The 18,284-nt window shown below is 37.2% G+C and overlaps 1 protein-coding gene across 1 annotated transcript in view; it reads right to left on the bottom strand.

The window, feature by feature from the left end:
• Positions 1 to 17,133, bottom strand: part of LOC129717124 (neuroendocrine convertase 2) — a 187,478-nt gene extending 170,345 nt beyond the window's left edge. The window contains exons 1-3 of the mRNA XM_055666969.1: positions 16,924 to 17,133; positions 11,225 to 11,332; positions 10,917 to 11,172 (exon numbers count right to left, since the gene is read on the bottom strand). Coding sequence (XP_055522944.1) covers positions 10,917 to 11,172; positions 11,225 to 11,332; positions 16,924 to 17,133 — 574 coding nt within the window. The remainder of the gene's footprint in view (positions 1 to 10,916; positions 11,173 to 11,224; positions 11,333 to 16,923) is intronic.
• Positions 17,134 to 18,284: the final 1,151 nt, after the last annotated feature.

The following is an 18,284-nucleotide window of genomic DNA, read 5'->3' on the forward strand; positions in this document are numbered from 1 at the left end:
AAGAACAGTACAACCAAAACTAAAGGTGCTACGGAAAAACCGAAGCAAACCCCTCCTGGGCTTGGCAATTTAAAGTCTCAGAAGGAGTTCCCAGCACTTCCTGGAACATCTAAAACCCCAGTTTCTCCTTTTGCACATCCAGTTGACAAAACAAATGCTGGATTGGTGAATTTTTCTAATATTGTGGACTGGATTTTCGAAAATTTCAATATACCTGATCCAATTAAAAACTTTCTTACAGCGCTATTCCCAACAGTTAGATCATTTTTGAAGCAGTTGACTACCCAATGGCCACTCCTTGCAGCGATTGTATCCTTCGAAGCCTAATTCAACTGCGTACATGAAGGATTCTATCTCTGTCTTACAGTGTAATTGTAGAAGTATTCTACAAAAAATTGATTCGTTTAAAGTTTTGATAAATAAAAACAAATGCGATGCATTTTCTCTTTGTGAAACTTGGCTTACTTCAAATATTGATCTCAACTTCCATGATTTTAATATTATTCGCCTTGATCGAGACACCCCATATGGAGGAGTACTTTTAGGGATTAAAAAGTGCTATTCTTTCTATCGTATTAACCTCCCCTCGATTCCAGGCATCGAAGTTGTCGCATGTCAAATGACAATACAAGGTAAAGAGCTTTGTATTGCCTCAATATATATTCCTCCCAGAGCACAGGTTGGGCAACGGCTGCTCTTTGATTTAATAGAACTTCTTCCCTCGCCACGTTTGATTTTGGGAGACTTTAACTCACATGGCGTGGCTTGGGGTTCCCCTTACAATGATAACCGCTCCTCTTTAATCTATAACCTTTGCGATTACTTCGACATGACTATTTTAAACAACGGTGAAATGACACGTATCCCGAAACCTCCAGCGCGCCCAAGCGCTTTGGATCTATCCTTATGTTCGACGTCGCTACGGTTGGATTGCACATGGAAGGTAATCCTCGATCCTCACGGTAGCGACCATCTGCCAATTCTTATTTCAATTACAAACGGGTCAACTCGCATGCGACCAACTGACATTCCGTATGACCTCACACGGAATGTCGATTGGAAGTTATACGAGGAAATGATTTCAAAAGCGGTCGAGTCGATTCAACATCATCCACCACTTGAAGAATACAACCTCCTCGCGGGCTTGATTCTCGACGCCGCGTTGCAAGCCCAAACGAAGAAATATCCCGGCGTAACGATCAAAGAACGGCCTCCCACTCCGTGGTGGGACCAAGAGTGCTCCGATGTCTACACGCAAAGATCCGACGCGTTTTTGGCCTACCAGAAGGGAGGTATACCCGACGACTATATACGGTATTCGGAGCTTAATACCAAGCTTAAAAGCCTGGCTAAAGCAAAGAAACGCGGATATTGGCGTCGGTTCGTGAACGAGACGTCGAGGGAGACATCGATGAGCACTCTTTGGAACACAGCCCGAAGAATGCGGAATCGCGTAACGGTCAACGAAAGCGAGGAGTCTTCAAGTCGGTGGATATTTGATTTTGCCAGGAAAGTATGTCCGGACTCTGGTCCTAAGCAAAACATTGTTCGCGATGCGTCTCCGGGCCACGACGCGATAGAATCACCTTTTACGATGGCAGAATTTTCAGTTGCCCTCCTGTCCTGTAACAATAACGCGCCTGGGTTAGATAGAATCAAATTCAACTTGTTGAAGAATCTACCCGGCAATGCCAAGAGGCGCTTGTTGAACTTGTTCAATAAGTTCCTGGAGCAAAACATTGTACCGCAGGATTGGAGGCAAGTGAAGGTGATCGCCATCCAAAAACCAGGGAAACCAGCTTCTGATCACAACTCTTATAGGCCGATTGCAATGCTATCCTGTATCCGGAAATTGATGGAGAAAATGATACTCCGTCGTTTAGACCATTGGGTCGAATCAAATGGTCTACTATCAGATACTCAATTTGGCTTCCGCCGTGCCAAAGGGACGAATGATTGTCTTGCGTTGCTTTCAACAGATATTCAGTTGGCGTATGCTCGCAAAGAACAAATGGCGTCTGCGTTCTTGGACATTAAGGGGGCTTTTGATTCCGTTTCTATTGACATTCTTTCGGGTAAACTTCACCGACAAGGATTTTCTCCAATTTTGAACAATTTTTTGCACAATTTGTTGTCCGAAAAGCACATGCATTTTACGCATGGCGATTTGGCAACTTTTCGCATTAGCTACATGGGACTTCCCCAGGGCTCATGTTTAAGCCCCCTTCTTTACAACTTCTATGTAAATGACATCGACGAATGTCTGGCAAATTCATGCACGATAAGACAACTTGCAGACGACAGTGTAATCTCTGTTACAGGAGCCAAAGCTGCCGATTTGCAAGGACCATTGCAAGATACCTTGGACAATTTGTCTGCTTGGGCTTTACAGCTAGGTATCGAATTCTCTCCGGAGAAGACTGAGATTGTAGTTTTTTCTAGGAAGCATGAACCTGCTCAGCTTCAAACACAGTTAATGGGTAAAACGATTTCTCAGGTTTTGGTACACAAATATCTTGGTGTCTGGTTCGACTCTAAAGGCACCTGGGGTTGTCACGTGAGGTATCTGATGAAAAAATGTCAACAAAGAGTGAATTTTCTTCGTACAATAACCGGACAATGGTGGGGAGCCCACCCAGGAGACCTAATAAGGCTTTACCAAACAACGATATTGTCTGTAATTGAATACGGGTGTTTCTGCTTCCGCTTCGCAGCAAACACACATTTGATCAAACTGGAGCGAATACAATATCGTTGTTTGCGTATCGCTTTAGGATGCATGCAGTCCACCCATACGATGAGTCTGGAGGTCTTAGCTGGAGTTCTACCATTGAAAACCCGCTTTTGGAGCCTCTCTTCTCGTATTCTTATTAAATGTGAGGTCTTGAACCGTCCTGTGATTGATAATTTTGAAAGGTTAATCGAACTCAATTCTCAAACCCGTTTTATGACATTGTATTTCCATCACATGTCCCAAAATATTAACCCTTCTTCGAATATTCCAAATCGTGTCGACTTATCAAATACTTCTGATTCTACTGTGTTTTTCGATACATCCATGATAGAAGAAACTCATGGAATCCCGGATCATTTACGCGTGCAGCAGATCCCCAAAATTTTTTCCAATAAATATCGAAACATCAACTGCGACAATATGTTCTACACTGACGGATCACTTCTGGATGGGTCCACTGGCTTCGGTATCTTCAATAATCATTTAGCCGTCTCCTATAAGCTCGATAATCCTGCTTCTGTTTACGTCGCAGAATGAGCTGCAATTCAGTACACCCTAGAAATTATCGAAAAAATGCCCACGGACCATTATTTCATCTTTACGGACAGTCTCAGTTCTATCGAGGCTCTCCGATCGATGAAAGATGTTAAGCACTCTCCGTATTTCCTGGGGAAAATACGGGAACATCTGAGTGCTTTATCCGAAAAATCGTTTCAGATTACCTTAGCGTGGGTCCCTTCTCACTGCTCGATACCGGGCAATGAGAAAGCGGACTCTTTGGCTAAGGTGGGTGCAATAAACGGCGATATTTATGAAAGACCAATTGCTTACAATGAATTTTTCGCATTTGTACGTCAGAATACGATCATCAGTTGGCAAAATTCATGGACTAAAGGGGAACTGGGAAGGTGGTTACATTCCATAATTCCCAAGGTATCGACGAACCCGTGGTTCAAGGGGTTGGATGTAGGTCGAGATTTCATTTGCGTGATGTCTCGGCTTATGTCCAACCACTATAGATTTGACGCGCATCTCCGTCGTATTGGGCTCGAAGAAAGCGGTATCTGTGCCTGTGGTGGAGGTTATCACGACATAGAGCACGTTGTTTGGTCATGCCCTGTTCACCGTGACGCCAGGTCTAAACTTGTAGCTTCCCTTCAGGCCGGAGGTAGACGGCCAGCTGTTCCTGTTCGTGATGTCTTGGCGAGCCGTGACCTACCCTACATGACCCTTATATACGTTTTCCTGAAATCCATCCATGCCCCAGTCTAGTCCTGTTCCCCTCCGTCTACACCCAACAAAACGACAAGAACACGTTTGAACCTTAAGCACAAAACCAGCAACCAGACCCCGCACAATAGAACCAGGACCCAAGGACTACGAGCCTCTGTCCCAACTCACGACATCGTGGCTCAGCAGTACGAATCCATACATGCCATTCGACGATTATCAGACGACCATTGAACAACGAAACACAGATTGGAAATTCCATGCTAGTTTTAAGTTAGACTTAATTTCAGCTCGTAGTCGGCAGCGAGGATAAAAAATTTGCTTTAGTTTTTAAGTCATCAGATATAATTGGCGCCGTTAAACATTAAATTGTATTTGTGCCGTGTCAAATAAATGTTATGTGAAGAAAAAAAAAAAGTCATCTGCATCAAATTATATCCACCTAGAAGTGACGAGTTTGCTTTTCACTGGAATTAGATCATTACATATTCAATGCCAATAAAAAATCCATGGAAAAATACTAGAATGGTTTTCAGATAACATTATAAATGTAAAAATATCTTTGTTCTTGAAAATTAAAATAAATTGAGGAAACAAGAAAATATTAAAATTTCAAAGATAGTGAAACATAGTGTATTTGACTATTTTAACCTCTAATAGACATATGTTGTTTCTTTTGCAATTGATTCAATTGCTAGGTGTGTCTAGTTTTCTTTGCTTTTTGGCAAAAATACTGCTTTATTCAACCATGTTATTTACAAAAAACACATCAAAAATAAGATACTCACTATTTAAAAGCATATTCGGTAGATTTGGCTTAAAGTTACATTCCTATTTCCATTGCGCTTTTGCGCTGTCCTATTGAGTATAAAAGCAACAATACTTGAAAAAGCGAAATTCAGCGATGGTGTCGCGTTACGAAATGTATCGGGCTGCAGTAGATGATACAACTATCTAAATTGCTAAACCAACCAGTCATAAGGAAGTACATTTAGTTGGCATTATTTACGACCTGTTTAATCATATGCTCTTTAAGCTAATTTTGAATATCCAGCCTGAAATGTACACCAAAGTCGGTTCCTCATGGTGTCGCGTTACGCTGGAATGTGTCATAAGACCCTATTGAATTTTATTGTAATCTGATTTCTAGTTTAGAGGTTATGTATCAAAATGTAAAAATCACGAAACATCAATATCTCAGAAACTATACAACCGATTTGTACAAAATTAGTTTCAAATGAACGGGCTTCCTAAACAACCCTTAACTTTTGCATTTTATGGAGATTGAACATGTGGTTCAGAAGTTATGGAAAGAAACGTGTTCTGGAGACTGTTTAATCTCACTCATGTTTCTCAGAGATGGCTGGACCGATTTTCACAAAATCAATGGTAAAATGGAAGGTCTAGTTGCCCCATAAGACCCTATTGATTTATTTTGCAATCGGATTATTACTATGCCTGTAATGTTTAAAAATGTGAAATCCAGCTATGAAAAGAAACATATTTCGAAGACTACTTGGACTCACTCACTTTTCTCAGAGATGGCTGACCCGATTTCCACAGAATTAGTATCAAATGAAAGGTCTAGCTGCCTCATAACACCCTATTGAATTTTGCTGTAATCGGACTGTAACTTCGTCTGTAATGTATCGAAATGTGAAAATCACGAAACTTCATTATCTTTGAAACTACACAACCGATTTGAGCAATATTGATATCAGATGAACGGACTTGTTAAGGGTTTTTTTTTCTCTGTGTGGACTCATCACTGCGACCAGAGACATTTTGATCTATTGTGATATTGCCCAGGTGTTTTCTGTACTCCGCACTTTATATTATTGGCAGTATCACTATTGAAGTGAATGATACGCTTTTTTTTATTTATATCCGTGCTTGTGTGTGAGAGTTTACCCTTACATTTCAAGCTTACTGCTCTACTATACCAACCTTTTTTTCTATCCTACCGATATCGCCAAATTACAATTGCCTGAACTGAGGCTACACCTAACGATCCTCTGTGGCCAGGTTTATTTTAAGAGGGACTTATTATGTCAAGAGGAAGGAGTCTTATCGAAACCTCGTTCCTCGTGCCAAAATCGCCAATTACAATTCCCTGTAGAGGATAAATATTTCTGAAATCAGTTTTATTATAAGAAGGACTTATTTTGTCAAGAGGAAGGAGTCTTATCGAACCTCGTTCCTCCTACCAACACCGCGTCACAATCACAATTCCCTGAAGAGGCACTCACTCAATGCTTCACCTCTGGTCAGGTTTAATAAAAGTAGGACTTATATTTTTGTCAAGAGGAAGGAGTCGTATCGAAACCTCGTTCCTCCAGCCACGACCGCGTCATAATTACAATTCCCTGAAGAGAACTATTATACGTTACTCAGAACAGTTTTATTATAAGAGGGACTTTTTTTTTTTTTGTTAGGATGAAAGTCAGCAAGGGTACTATAGAATTCAGCTTGAAGGAAGGGTATGTAGTAGAGAGCCTGAGAATGAACCCATGTTAAAGTCCTTTGACAACCAAATGGCCTGATTCTACTAAGATTCGAACCCACGACCACTCGCTTATCAAAGCGGACGCTGTAACCTTGCGGCTACGAAGCTCTCTCTAGTTAATGGTTAACTGATGAATTATGATTGAACACGTGGTTTCAAAGTTTGGCTGCCCTATACGTTACCTTCTCATTTGAGTGTAATCAAACTTAAGCAACCGTTATGTTTTAATTTGTAAAACAACGAAAGTCTATTATCTCAAGTATTGCACGACTTATTTGAACATAACTAGTGTCATACAAACGAGTCATTTCTCAAACTTACAAATAACAACTTCATAACAATTTGATATGCTGTTCAAAAGTTTTGGAAAGAAAAGAAATTCAAAGACTATTCAAAACTATACCTGCTTCGATCGATATATGTGGCTTTAACATAATTTAAATGTGGTATCGTACTATCTGAACGTTTCGCTCGTGATTAAATTGTTCGAAATTGAGAGTCATTTCTTTTATTTCGCTATTTCTTAAGCACTAACATTACGTCAATTTTCATATTGTATACTTCAATTACAACATCAATATTTTAGAACCCAAAGAGTGAATATACCTTTATTCAAGCATTCATGTAAATCTATTTTTATAAATAATAAGTTTGAATGAGAAAGGCTGAGTCTGACCGCTAGGTGGATTGATTTAGGTTTTTACAATCCTTTCAGAGTTCTCCCTTCCCGCTTTTTGCATGGAAGTGAACTGTCAAAACACCTCATTATATTTCATGCGATGGAAGCAAGACAACAAAATCAGTTTATCAGTTAACGAAGATTGTCAAGGCATCGGTCAGTGTCAGTGAAAAAGTGTTTCGGTGAGGTTCATTTTGGTTGAGTGGACTGTTTGTTTTTCTTTTTCGCTTTGAAGTGAAGATCATTTGGTTGGATTTGTCGTCAAATTTTATTCCGTAACCGTGAACGATGCGCGCGATCTATTTCATCTGAGTATAACAGCACGTTACTAGGACGAAAATCTAGTGTATCTGAAAGAATGCTGCGATCATTGGAAGTGAAAAATGAAAATGATTGGCTGTAATTTTCGAAGAATTTTGTTGGGGAAAATGACTTTTATTAGCACTGGTCAGGATTACACCAAATCCCATTAGAACAGGATTCTAGGAAATTTACAGCTTTCTCGACAAACTCTGGTCACTACCACTTTACAAGGCTGCCATTCGGACTGAATATTAGCCCGAACAGCTTTCAAAGAATGATGGCAATCGCTATGGCTGGTCTAACACCAGAACACGCGTTTATTTACATCAACGACATAGTTGTCATTGGATGTTTATTGAGACATCATTTGGAAAACTTAGAAAAAATATTTGTACGTTTAAGACAATATAATCTCAATTTAAATATTGCAAAATGCAAGTTCCTTAGGACCGAAGTCACATATCTCGGTCATAAAATAACTGACAAGGGGATATTACCTGATGACTCAAAATTTTTAATTAAAAAGTATCCAATATCCAAAAATGCAGACGATGTTCGACGATTCGTTGCATTCTACAACTATTATCCTAAATTTGTAGAAAACTTCGCAAATACCGCCTATCCGCTAAACCAACCTCTCTGCCAACAGGCATTCGACTTCCTTAGACATCAATTAATGTCACCGAAATTACTACAATACCCGGACTTTACGAACAAATTTATCCTGACGACAGACGCATCCGACATTGGATGCGGAGCAGTCCTGTCGCAGATTACAACAGAAGGTAATCGACATATAGCTTTCGCGAGTAAAACTTTTACCCCGGCTGAGAAAAATAAGCCAGTAATACTCAAGGAATTAACAGCCATACATTGGGCGATAAATTACTTTGAGTCATGCCTATATGGTAGACGCTTCACCGTACGAACAGATCATAGACCGCTTGTCTATCTGTTCAATATAAAAAATCCTACATCTAAGTTAACCAGAATGCGTATGGATCTAGAAGGATACGATTACGATATTGAATATATAGTAGGTAAGTACTGTTCCACAATCTATAAGCGTATCACATTCCACTGCCGACTTATTCTATTGCTCATCCCTAACTACACACACTGCTGTGCAAGCGTTATTTATGATGATGATGACTTCCGGTTTCCACAACTTATAATAACCGAACAACACCCACTGTAGGTATTTCTGGAATCGAAATAATGCCAAAAGAGCTGAAATCATTTCAAGACGCTGTTTTGAAATCTGAGATGATGGCTTTCAGTTTCTAGATATCGCCAAATACCACCCAAAATGGGTATTTTCGTAATCGGAATGATAGGTCAAAAATTGACCCCTGACGAATTTTTTTTATCCGAAGTAGCAACTTAAAATCTGAAATTGCAACGTAGAGTTGCTGGAAAACAGCCAAAAAAATCATTCCGGAATCGCTACGATACCCAGAGATCGGAAATCAAATCCAAGTCATTTTAACCCTTTATAAGGCAGTGGCAACTATATTGCCATCAACAACTTTCGTTTTTTTCTGCTTCATAATTACGAGCTATGATCAGTGATCAGAAATAAACAATAAAATTTAATGACATTTTTTTTAGCTTCGGCCCGTTAAAGGGTTAAAATCCAAGATGGCAATATCAGTTTTCCGAAAATTACCGAATATCACCCAATATGGTTGCTTTTGAAACCTTAATGATACCCAGAGACCGGAAATCGACCCCAAATGCCATGATGGTGATTTCCTGTTTTTGGAAAACAACTAAAAATGATTAGTGAAGGTTATATTGATGCAAGATGATCCATTCTATATTGATACCAGATATTCCATCGTAACCTTATCGAGTATCGTTCAAAGAATTATTGAAAAGGAGAAGTTTGCTTCGACCTTATCCCTTGCGATTGTTCTCGAAAGTAATAATGCAAGCCATGTAGCAAACAGCTTAATGCAGTTTTACGTTAAATTTGTGGTCGCGGCTTTGCACACAATATTAAGAGATACATACCTCATAAAACCTAAATTAAATGCGACTTTTACTGATACTATTGATTCAGCTAATTATGAAATATAGGCCTCATCATTTTTTATTACTGAAAAAGTGTATTTTATAATATTAAATATATTTGATTACCACCCAACATTAACAAACTGAGGTAGTTTCTTTTTCACGTGTTGATTGATTCGAGATTAAGATAATGCTTAATCTATCCTTGGCCAAAACAAATAATCTAGAATTCCCGAAAGTAGTGTTTTGATAAAACTAGGAACATTCTAGAAACATGAAACCTGGTTTTGAGTAGGAAACATACAGCTTTATACAGTCATGGAGAAAATAATAAATACGCTTGCAGTTTTGGTTAGTTTTCCATATTTGGGCACTGATTTTAGTTGTTATATGATGTTATGTTACGTCATTACGATCTGCAGACACTCTCTTTCAAAGAGGAACGGAGAAATAACTGGATTTTTTCTGTGTCGGTGATTTCGAAAGTTTTTTGAGTGAGTTAGTGTTTTTAAGGTGGCGAAAAAAATAAATACACTATTGAAATATATTTACAAAACGTTCCGAATACGCTTTATTTATCTACATATTGTTAGCAAAGGGACCTTTTACGTTACAAAACTCACATTCAATATTTCGTGGCGCTAAAGAATGAAACAGACTTATGGAACGTGGTAAATGCAACGTGAAATGCTAGCCCATCTTCTACTCGTGAAAACTTGGTGGTAAATATACCACGAAGAATAAATATGGTTTTACAAAACAAAGGAAAGGCCACGAAATATTGAAAGTGAGTTTTGTAATGTAAAGGTCCCTTTGCCAAAGATATGTAGAGAAATAAAGATTATTCGTTCCACGATTTGTATATATATTTCAATAGTGTATTTATTTTTTTCGCCACCCTAAAAACACTAACTCACGCAAAACTTTCGAAATCACCGACGCAGAAAAAATCCAGTTATTTCTCCGTTCCTCCTTGAAAGAGAGTTTCTGCAGATCGTAATGACGTAACATAACATCATATAACAACTTAAAATAGTGCGCAAATATGGAAAATACCCAAAATCGCAAGTGTATTTGTTATTTTCTCCATGACTGTAAATGAAACATACACAGTTCCAAAGTACATTTATAAGATACAGAATTGTCATTATAAACTAAGAGGCGCAGCAACGCGGGCTGGGTATCGATTAGTTTAAATATAAACTCACAGAAAAGACAACTTTTCACTAGCTATTATTCCTTTAACTAGTGTAATAATGTATGCATGTGTGATAAAGTTGAGCTAATGTGATTAAGATAACAAACAATTCTAAGCGAAATTAGTTCTTACAAATTGCATTATGCATGTGCGAAAAAATAAAAAGTTTGTTAGAGTTTTTCATTTCGTTAGAATCTCTAAAAAAGGTTAAAGTCTTAAGCATGGATTATCGCTTTTTTCAATTTCATACCATCATCCATTATCGCTGTGGTTACGTTTTTTCCCGTTATTCCTTGATCCCATGCCGCCTGTACATTCAAATCTAATCGTGCCTTTCCACCATTTTGACCTGTGTTTTTCAAATACCATTGGAGTGGAAAATATGGATCAGTAGGTGCTCTTCCAACATTTGGATCCAGCTTAACAGGGATGTACAGTGCAGGAATTGCCGGACGCAATCCTCTTTTGACACGCATAAAACCAATTTGTTGAATAGCGGAGTGAACCTAAAACAATAAAATTTAATGATGTCAGGTATTTTCAATCAGTTTCTCTCACCAATGGCTCTTTCTTCAAAACTCTTGCATGTATCAGACTTCGACGTGTTCTTGCATGCGGTAGAGTTGCGTGTTTGAAATGGTATTCATATCCTGAACCACCAGCCAGCTGCCAGATTAAAAAACTAGTTAAATTTATTTGTAATATAACATAAAAAAATTGTGATAATAACGAACCCGTATTATATAATAAAATTAGTTTCGAATTTAAATCAAGAAAAACTGTAAATATGGCTATATGATTAGGCCAATCACTGATGCCCTGAAAGGAGATTCAACTCAAGACCCTACTTATTACCTGATGAGAAGAAAGACATAATCCCAAAAATGCAACTATGTAATCCATCACGACCACCAGTATGGTTTGCAGAGGTGTTACTAACTATGCTCGGACTCATCCATTGAAACATATTCAAACAAAGTGTTCTTCACATTCTGAGCTCAACCATTGCACAATGGTCGGAAAATTGAAATTTGCGGCCAAAATTCATTTTTTTGTGCTAAATTGTTGGTTTTCCATTGCAGATGGTTATGACATATAAGAAAAGTTTTGTACTGACAAGGGCATGTCTAAAAACCACGTAAACTGAGGCAAATATTTCGTGTTTTCGAATAAACGAAAATAACTCGTTAGTGGAACGAGGTAAACGATTACTGTTTTCAGCAAAGATGCACATAATAGTAAAACGCTTCTAATGGCTTTGAGAGTTAGTTCGCGATTTGTCCGCAGAGATGGCGCACGAATCTAACTTTTGATAGGAACATCCAAGAGATATGGTTTCTTCAGCAAAGTTGTAAAGCTATTCAATCCAAACGAAACTACTGAAGACGAAACGATTTAGCAAATCTCGATTGTAGAGCCAGCAAATGTTGATACAGTTTTCTATGGTCTTGTTTGTAAAAAACTGTTTTCAAACGGTGCTTGATGAACAAACTCACTAAATCGGTCTTCGTAAAACACTTGGATAAAACTTCAGAACTGTAAAGCACACATAAAACTTTGTTTCCTCCTCCACATACACAAGCAATCAGACCGACTCAAAGGAATGAACTAGAATCAGTCAGCCATAAAAGACATTTGAGCCGCATGATTCAAGAGCATAACAATATGTGTGAGATTGCAGGTTTACGTGTGAGAGTAGTAGTGAAATTGACGGTTAACTCAATGGAATTTTGTGAATGAAAAACCTGACTGCAATGTTGGAGAGTTCGACCATGAGAACCTCCATTTGTTTATGCTGTATGCCGACATATCCGGTACACAGCTTCTACTTCGGCTGTAACTGACGAGTGAATGCCCAAATGCAAGCTCGAACCATTTGTTTAACTCTGGCAGTGATATTTGTGTGCGGTGAGAGAAGTTTGCGTGTGGTGCTTCCTGGCCGTGTTTTCATAAAACAAACACTGGAAATCATTTCTGGGATAATGATTCATTTTTTTATTCGGTTTAGTATGAGTAGTATGCGTCTTAGTAGAATGGAATTGAATATTGAGAATAGGTTATGTTTCCATTTAATTCTACTACAAAAAATCGAATACCCTCTAATCGAATACCGTCCGCAGATACGTATTTCGGCTGCTACATGCAACCATCATCAGTGCTTATGTGGACTGTTAAAGAGCATAACTGAGTAACCCCTTTTTATATGCGTGTAGGTAGAAGTAGGTAGACGGAAAATTCCTAAATTGAAGTTAGGTAGTCATATGTTGTGGTTGTTTTTGTCCTGTACTGGATCTAGGGTTTTTTGGGTAGTATTTTGAAAAGCCATGAAAAATGATTATCTACGTCTTTATTGAGCAGTGTGGATGGATGTTGTTTGTAGATTTCTAAACTTTCAGATACGTCCAAAGTCCATAAATTATTAACGGGGCGAAGCAGGTGAATGTTATCCGAAGTTAGTGGATGTTCTTTATTAAATACATGTTCAGCCACTTTTGATTTGAAAAGGTGTGGTGGATCATTTTTGGAAACTTTGCATGCTTTGGTGACTTCTGCCATATGCTCTTTAAAACGGATTCCCAGGTTTCTTTTGGTTTGCCCAATATATATGTTGCAGTGGCAACAAGCAACTTTATAAACCCCTGCTTTATTTAATCCATCAATTGAATCCTCAGTGGAGCCCAATATTGTTTTGAGTTGGGTATTCCTACTAGTGTAAACGATATCCGGTCTTCTGTAATTGGGGTGAGTGTTGTAAAAGATTCTCTAAATTGAATTCGCTTCTTTTTGTTTATAATGGCTTGAATGGTGCTCTCATTATAACCGTTTACCTTTGCAACTTCGAAAATGTATTCCAATTCCTTTTTCCTGGCTATTTTACTGAGGGGTAAGATTTCCATCCGATGTATCATGTGGTGGAAGGATGCCATTTTATGCTGGAAGGAATGACTAGAAGTGGAGGGTATTACCCGTTTTGTGTTCGTGGGCTTTCTAAAAATCTCAATTTCTAAGTCCTTAGACTTTCTAACAACAACAACGTCTAGAAAGGGAAGACTATTGTTTTGTTCCTTTTCAATCGTAAATTTTATATCTCTGTGAATATTATTAAGAGATGTAAAAAACGCTTCAAGTACCGTCTCTTTCAAAATACAAAAAATATCATCCACATATCTCCACCACCATATTGGTAAAAGGTTATTGGTTTCTAATTTGTTTTCTATGTTTGCCATGAATAACTCACATAAGAAGGGAGAAAGAGGATTTCCCATTGGAGCTCTTTTTGTTTGTTTGTAAAATTTACCTCGAAAAGTGAAATAATTTTCTTTCATACAAAGGCGGGTTAGTTTCATGGGACTCACGACTTTCATTTTCCAAGTGCTATCAGTATATTGAGGAATTAACCAATCCTCAAGAAGATTCAAGGTTTCGTTCACTGGATCACTCAGAAACAAAGCCGTCACGTCAAACGAGACCATTATCTCATCCGCTTCAATGTTACCCGAAGATTTCAAATTTTCAACGAAAGCTTCCGTACTCTTAACCGATCGACTTGGGAATTTACTGGGCATAGCTTGAAATTCTTTTACTAACCACTTTGCTATTTTATCTGTTGGAGCCCCTACAGCTGAAATAATTTCCCTCATTTCGTTTCCTGGTTTATGGATTTTTGGTAGGCCTTTTATTCTTGGAAGAACTGGATTTGAAACTCGAAGATGTTGTAATGTATCGCCCAAAGTGCTTTTGCAGTTTTTAATTGTGTTCTCAACTCGTTTTACTATCTCAGCAAGTGGATTAGTTCGTAGTTTAAAATATGGACCGTTATCAATTTTTTGGTCATCTGTTCATCATAGTCAGTTTTGTCCATGATGACAGTTTTATTACCCTTGTCTGCTTTTAAGTAGAAAACTTGTTTGTCGCGCAACTCTTTAATGACCTTTGTATCAAGTGAACTTTTATGGCGTGGAATCGTTTTGGCAACACTTGAAAAAATTTGACGTATTTTCACTAGCTTGTGTTGAAGAAAGTTTGCAAATATCGATACCTGTTTCAATGTCAATGATCGATTGTTCAATGTTCGGTTTCGCGGGAACTGAGTAATTGAGACCCATATTTAGAAGATTTTGTTGTTGTTGTGAAAAATCGTACGAAGACTTATTGACCACAAAGTCGTCAATAAGGTGTACTTTAGCCGCTTTTTTACCTTCGTTACCCTGTCGAAGTAATTGATTTAACTTTTTTATCCCTAATTTACGTTTTCGTTCACCCTCACATTTTTCCGCTACTTTTACTTTTGTCAAAAAATGTTGAAATGCGGACGGTATCCGATTAGAGGGTATTCGATGTTTTGTAGTAGAATTGAATGGAAACATAACCTATTCTCAATATTCAATATTCGGTTTAGTATGACTTCACATGGATAATCGCTAAAACTCTTAGCGATGTTGTTGCGAATGGGTTAACAGAATAAATTCAGAAAAAAACTTTGGGTTGATAAAAAAAACATCGATTCACGCGAAAATCAATCTATTGCTAATATTACCCATTTTTTTTTTCAAACAAAATGAAAATTTTCTTACTTAAGTGTGTACAACTGAATGATCATACTAATTTCAAGGTTTGCCAGTATATTTTTGAACCTAATTGCTATGACATACGTTGATGAAACTCCATAAAACTCCAAAAAAATACATAAAAAATTAAAAATTTTAAATTACCTTTTTCTATAAAAACGCATACTTTACTCAAACTTTTAACATATGCTTAAAAACAACGTATATTCTAATAAACCAATTAATCTAATAATTTCACTTTTTTTAGAGTGTTTTGTACCAAATTGCTATAATATACGGAAAACTTTGTTGATAAATCACCCAAAAGTTGCAAAAAATAGAAAATTTTTAATCATCTTTTGCTTCCGCAAACTTTTAACACATATTTTTGAAGGGCACAAGTAGGGTTCTCAGACACACTATCAGGTGCTGTGCTTACATTTAAAGTTTTTGATGGTCAAAATTAGGAAAATTACGCATATTTTCAATGTGGCCTGCGACTGACTGTAGGGTTGAAATCCATTACCCATTCTGTTTTAGGAAACTAATTTAATAAGCTTTCAATCATATGTCAACATATCATGTTAGCTTTAGAAGGTTTTTATATATTCCAAAATATTCAGAAAAGCTATTTTTCTCCGTTTCTGAAATAGGTAACTTTGAAGGCATTTTTAACATGAACCGTTTTTTGTATCAAGATTTCATTCAGAAATTATGAAAATATAGATAAAATACTACAAAATCATGTGCTTAAAACATCCTGAATATGAAATTCGCGTTTTGGTAATTTTGGCCACTCTTTTATATAGGGACCGTCTTATGTGCATTGTCAGCAACGGACGTGCGATAGACTTGCTGCAGTACTGGGGCTTATTACGGGAGTCACTTCGGGTGAGATGACAACCGTAATAGACATGGTGAAAGTGAGTCCCATTTGATTTGCACGCATCTTTTTTCAACGTGAGATTTTTTCACTTCGTTCTCACCGTGAGGTGACACCCGTAACCCAATCCGCACGAGAATCACAAATGAAAAAGTGCTTTTTTGTTACAATTGTCACCTGAATGTTTTTAAAATAATATGGAAACAGTTTTTGTAATCGAGTAACTATTACTTTTTTTAGAAAAATATTGTGCAAATTTTCTCACGAAAGACACGAAAGCAATGATTTAAAAACAAAATTTCATTTTTTTTGTCTCTGTGATAATTGAACTACAATATATTTATTTTTCTCTGAAGAGTCACAGACGAAATTTGTGTCATGTGGTGGAAGGATGCCATTTTATGCTGGAAGGAATGACTAGAAGTGGAGGGTATTACCCGTTTTGTGTTCGTGGGCTTTCTAAAAATCTCAATTTCTAAGTCCTTAGACTTTCTAACAACAACAACGTCTAGAAAGGGAAGACTATTGTTTTGTTCCTTTTCAATCGTAAATTTTATATCTCTGTGAATATTATTAAGAGATGTAAAAAACGCTTCAAGTACCGTCTCTTTCAAAATACAAAAAATATCATCCACATATCTCCACCACCATATTGGTAAAAGGTTATTGGTTTCTAATTTGTTTTCTATGTTTGCCATGAATAACTCACATAAGAAGGGAGAAAGAGGATTTCCCATTGGAGCTCTTTTTGTTTGTTTGTAAAATTTACCTCGAAAAGTGAAATAATTTTCTTTCATACAAAGGCGGGTTAGTTTCATGGGACTCACGACTTTCTTTTTCCAAGTGCTATCAGTATATTGAGGAATTAACCAATCCTCAAGAAGATTCAAGGTTTCGTTCACTGGATCACTCAGAAACAAAGCCGTCACGTCAAACGAGACCATTATCTCATCCGCTTCAATGTTACCCGAAGATTTCAAATTTTCAACGAAAGCTTCCGTACTCTTAACCGATCGACTTGGGAATTTACTGGGCATAGCTTGAAATTCTTTTACTAACCACTTTGCTATTTTATCTGTTGGAGCCCCTACAGCTGAAATAATTTCCCTCATTTCGTTTCCTGGTTTATGGATTTTTGGTAGGCCTTTTATTCTTGGAAGAACTGGATTTGAAACTCGAAGATGTTGTAATGTATCGCCCAAAGTGCTTTTGCAGTTTTTAATTGTGTTCTCAACTCGTTTTACTATCTCAGCAAGTGGAATAGTTCGTAGTTTAAAATATGGACCGTTATCAATTTTTTGGTCATCTGTTCATCATAGTCAGTTTTGTCCATGATGACAGTTTTATTACCCTTGTCTGCTTTTAAGTAGAAAACTTGTTTGTCGCGCAACTCTTTAATGACCTTTGTATCAAGTGAACTTTTATGGCGTGGAATCGTTTTGGCAACACTTGAAAAAATTTGACGTATTTTCACTAGCTTGTGTTGAAGAAAGTTTGCAAATATCGATACCTGTTTCAATGTCAATGATCGATTGTTCAATGTTCGGTTTCGCGGGAACTGAGTAATTGAGACCCATATTTAGAAGATTTTGTTGTTGTTGTGAAAAATCGTACGAAGACTTATTGACCACAAAGTCGTCAATAAGGTGTACTTTAGCCGCTTTTTTACCTTCGTTACCCTGTCGAAGTAATTGATTTAACTTTTTTATCCCTAATTTACGTTTTCGTTCACCCTCACATTTTTCCGCTACTTTTACTTTTGTCAAAAAATGTTGAAATGCGGACGGTATTCGATTAGAGGGTATTCGATGTTTTGTAGTAGAATTGAATGGAAACATAACCTATTCTCAATATTCAATATTCGGTTTAGTATGACTTCACATGGATAATCGCTAAAACTCTTAGCGATGTTGTTGCGAATGGGTTAACAGAATAAATTCAGAAAAAAACTTTGGGTTGATAAAAAAAACATCGATTCACGCGAAAATCAATTTATTGCTAATATTACCCATTTTTTTTTTTCAAACAAAATGAAAATTTTCTTACTTAAGTGTGTACAACTGAATGATCATACTAATTTCAAGGTTTGCCAGTATATTTTTGAACCTAATTGCTATGACATACGTTGATGAAACTCCATAAAACTCCAAAAAAATACATAAAAAATTAAAAATTTTAAATTACCTTT

Source organism: Wyeomyia smithii, chromosome 1 (assembly GCF_029784165.1).
Source record: "Wyeomyia smithii strain HCP4-BCI-WySm-NY-G18 chromosome 1, ASM2978416v1, whole genome shotgun sequence".
NCBI classification, from domain to species: domain Eukaryota; kingdom Metazoa; phylum Arthropoda; class Insecta; order Diptera; family Culicidae; genus Wyeomyia; species Wyeomyia smithii.